The sequence below is a fragment of the Diorhabda carinulata genome, chromosome 10, assembly GCF_026250575.1.
Source record: "Diorhabda carinulata isolate Delta chromosome 10, icDioCari1.1, whole genome shotgun sequence".
Classification (NCBI taxonomy): Eukaryota; Metazoa; Arthropoda; class Insecta; order Coleoptera; family Chrysomelidae; genus Diorhabda; species Diorhabda carinulata.
This window is the reverse complement of record NC_079469.1, coordinates 3,189,698-3,193,245: the sequence shown is the minus strand read 5'-3', so window position 1 is coordinate 3,193,245 and position 3,548 is coordinate 3,189,698. Positions and strand designations below refer to the sequence as shown.

The 3,548-nt window shown below is 30.4% G+C and overlaps 1 protein-coding gene across 1 annotated transcript; it reads left to right on the top strand.

Annotated features, from left to right (window-relative positions):
• The first annotated feature begins 634 nt into the window (after positions 1 to 634).
• Positions 635 to 3,275, top strand: LOC130898448 (holocytochrome c-type synthase). Its single transcript, XM_057807771.1, has 6 exons — positions 635 to 790; positions 902 to 1,125; positions 1,199 to 1,330; positions 1,387 to 1,553; positions 1,609 to 1,818; positions 2,904 to 3,275. Exons 2-6 carry the CDS (start codon positions 904 to 906, stop codon positions 2,962 to 2,964), a joined length of 792 nt encoding a protein of 263 aa, XP_057663754.1. The 5' UTR covers positions 635 to 790; positions 902 to 903; the 3' UTR covers positions 2,965 to 3,275.
• Positions 3,276 to 3,548: the final 273 nt, after the last annotated feature.

Below are 3,548 nucleotides of genomic sequence, written 5' to 3'. Positions count from 1 at the left end.
TAATGGGAAAAAGAACCAACGTTTTTGTAGCTTTTGTTAATTAAATAATGTTAAAATGGTAAAATTGAAGAATTTCGCATCCTATTTGCTATGCAACACAATATACAATTATGTTTTATTGATTTATGGGGTTGGATGTATGAATTTAGCAGATAAAATCAAACTACGTTTTAAAAAACCAGGTAATTCAAAATGTTGGTATTCATATTTAATACTTGTTTATGTTTTTTTTTTATTTAAGGATAACATTGCTTTGCGAAAAATTATGATCCTGCATCAGATGTATCACTTATCAGCTGATTGCTGATCTTAGCCCAGAACGAGATTTTGAATTTTTGAACGTCGTATGTGATTTTCACTTGAAATTTAAAATTTATTACTTTAGTTTCGTACGTTAATTTTCAACTTAATAGTTTTTCCATGTTAATACACTTTTATTTAGTTGTAAAATACAAACAAAAATACAACCTGACAGTTGATTGCATTTACTCAGGATACATTAGAATAGAAAAGATCCTAACTTATGGCTTGATCCGTTTACTCTGTTCAGTTTCCAAACATAGTTTCCGAAAACTGAGAAAATGTGACTTGGAACAAGAAGGTGGTTGATCACTGCTTGGAACGAATGACATGCAATCACGGTTTATCACTTGTCAATTCCAGACGTGTCAGTGTTATTACATTTTTCAAATTCAGAAAATGCGATATTATGAAATTTTGAAAATTTTGAGATATAATATATAAATTCTCTATTTTTCAATCACATCTTATTTATTTCAAGTACCTACAGGTAGGAGAATAGATTAACTTTCATTTCGTGTTGAAAATACCTTATTATGTAAGGATTTTATAGTAACCTTCATCTTTTAAAGTATTATATCATGTGAGATATTTGTTACAGATATGGGAAATTCTGTGTCTGCTGCAGAAATAGCTAAATCAGCTGCCACTCAACTAATTAATCCAAACGAAACAGCTAATTTTGAACATGATCATAAACGAGTTATTACGAACTTTACTGGCGAAATTCCACCAGAATGTCCAATGCACAATCGAATGAATCAAAAGAAAACGGAATCTGTGTGTCCAGTAACGCAAAATGAAGAAATAAACCCCTTAAATATGGTAAGTACATAAAATTTTGGTTATGACTATAAGCAGGTAAGTGAATATTCATATGATCTTTGTTAATATTTAGATGGAGCCAGCAAACCAAAAGCCATCTCCAGGTCAACCGTTTTCACTATCTACTAAGCGTGAAATCTCCACTATACCAAAGGCAGTAGTAAAAGAAGGCGAAGATCCTTTTTGGGTATATCCTAGCGCACAGGTAAATTTTCCTTAATATAAATTATTATTTTGATATTAGAAAATTTGATTTGTTAGATGTTCTGGAACGCTATGCTTAGAAAAGGTTGGAAATGGAGAGACGATCAAATCAGTCAAGAAGACATGGATAACATAATCAAGATACACAATGCTAATAATGAACAGGCATGGCAAGAAGTTCTTAAATGGGAAGCTTTACATGCTCAAGAGTGTAAATATCCAAGGTTATAATGAAAATTCCCCTCTTCTTTCCTCAATTTTCGGTTATTAATCTTTCAGGTTAAAGAGTTTTGGTGGTAGGGCCAAGGATTACAGCCCCAGAGCAAGAATGCGACAATTATTGGGATACGAATTACCATTCGACAGACACGATTGGATAGTTGATAGATGTGGCAAAGAAGTCAGATACATAATCGATTATTATGATGGTGGAGAATGTGATGATAAATATAAATTTGCCCTTTTGGATGTCCGGCCTGCGATGGATAGGTGGGTAGTTGATAATTTCGAGTTTCTGGTCTTACAGGTGCATTTCTATGTTCTCTTGGGGCAATAATTTCTATCTGTGGCTTCCAAATGTTTTTAATTTAATTGTAGATGTGAAAAATTTCAATTTGATTCGACTTTCCAGATAGTAGCTGCTCTTTTAGGGACTCAAATAAACTGATTTTTGACTGTTATTTCTACGTGTAATTTCCATAAGTTATCAGTTAAGCTCCAGATTTGAAAAAAAAAGGAAAAAAATGACAAATTATCAATTTTAGTAACTACTTACTTTCTTATTTTACTTTTTCCTATTCTGCTGATGCTATCCAGATGACTTGTGTCACATTTCTTTGATTATCTCATCCTTTTATTTGATCCCATGGTTTTTTAACAGGTTTTAAGTTCAATGAACTCGCCCTTTCAGTAAAACCATATATTTGTTCAGATTTTTATGTAACGGAAAGAATCTAAATATCATGACACTGTGGTTGGTCTAGTTTTGGTATTAAAAGGTACCAAGTTTATTTTATTTGTACTACATGGGTAGTTTATAACAGTTTTCTGCCCCTACTAAAGTTTATTATGAATCATTTCCTCTGGAACCTATAAACAAGTAGTTTTTAACAGATTTTATGTATTGTTATATTTTCTCTTAGAAATATTGGCAAATTTATATGAAAATACATTTTTTTTGTCCAAATTTCATGCTCACATGATTATTTATAACATAAAAATTTATTTTTGTATGATAAAACTTTTTAGTCTCATATTCACAGTGATCAAATAAAAGTTTCTCTATATTTATTATTCTAGTAGCTGTTTTTAATTCAATTTTTGGGTTTTGGGTAACAGCAGGTAGAATAATAAGTTCCAGGAGGATAAAATATAATGTTTTTGAGTTAAGAACCAACTTTTTGGTGTTAAAACCATCAGATAATAATTCATAACAATATATTACCCAAAATGAGTAGTGTAGTTACAAAATTATCATAAACAGAAGTTTTAAATTTGACTCAAAAGCTGCCATGATTTAAATGTTTAATTTTCATTAGAAAAATATCAATTTTTTAAGCGATTGCTTCTTTCAGTGCTGAAAATGTCTGGGATAGGATGAAAGTGTGCTGGTGGAGATGGTTCTACAGAGATTAAGTTGTGGTAGTTTTAGAATCGATCGTTAATGGTGGCATCTTTGTTCGATTATATTTGGCAACAGATTTTTTTTTCAAAAAATTCAATCAAGACGTATTTAAAGCTTAGATTTAATTTTGAAAAATATTTCAGTAGGATATAAACGATTTTATTGTATATATAACGTACATTTACAAATAAATTTGTTATTTAACACGTTGACTGACGTGAATTTTGGTTTATCTACAGTTTATGGGGTTTTAAAACCTCAGTTCGTTTTGCTATGATGATTTGGACGTTTTTGAATGTTTCAAAAAATAAAGGATTTTTTTTACTTAGTTTTATTTTTTACCTTTTGTCCCCCAATTCACCAATGTCAATTTTAGCGGGAATTTATAAAAACATCTAAATTTCAGATCGAACTTCAGAAAAATTCTAAAATTTCAAGATGTGGTTTCCAGTGTAAAATGTCAAAATTCATAAAATGTCTGAAATATTTGGAAAAATGTCGAAAATTCAAAGAAATATTTGGGAAAATGTCCACATTTCAAGACGCAGTGCAGTTTCCAGTGTGAAATGTGTGAAAATATTGAGTAGAAATTCAT

Excerpts from the sequence above, each read along its gene's own strand:
- LOC130898448 (XM_057807771.1), top strand. The coding sequence starts at position 904 with ATGGGAAATTCTGTGTCTGCTGCAGAAATAGCTAAATCAGCTGCCACT. Across the intron at positions 1,331-1,386 it reads GGGTATATCCTAGCGCACAG|ATGTTCTGGAACGCTATGCT; the intron begins GTAAATTTTCCT and ends TTGATTTGTTAG. Across the intron at positions 1,819-2,903 it reads GTCCGGCCTGCGATGGATAG|TGCTGAAAATGTCTGGGATA; the intron begins GTGGGTAGTTGA and ends TGCTTCTTTCAG.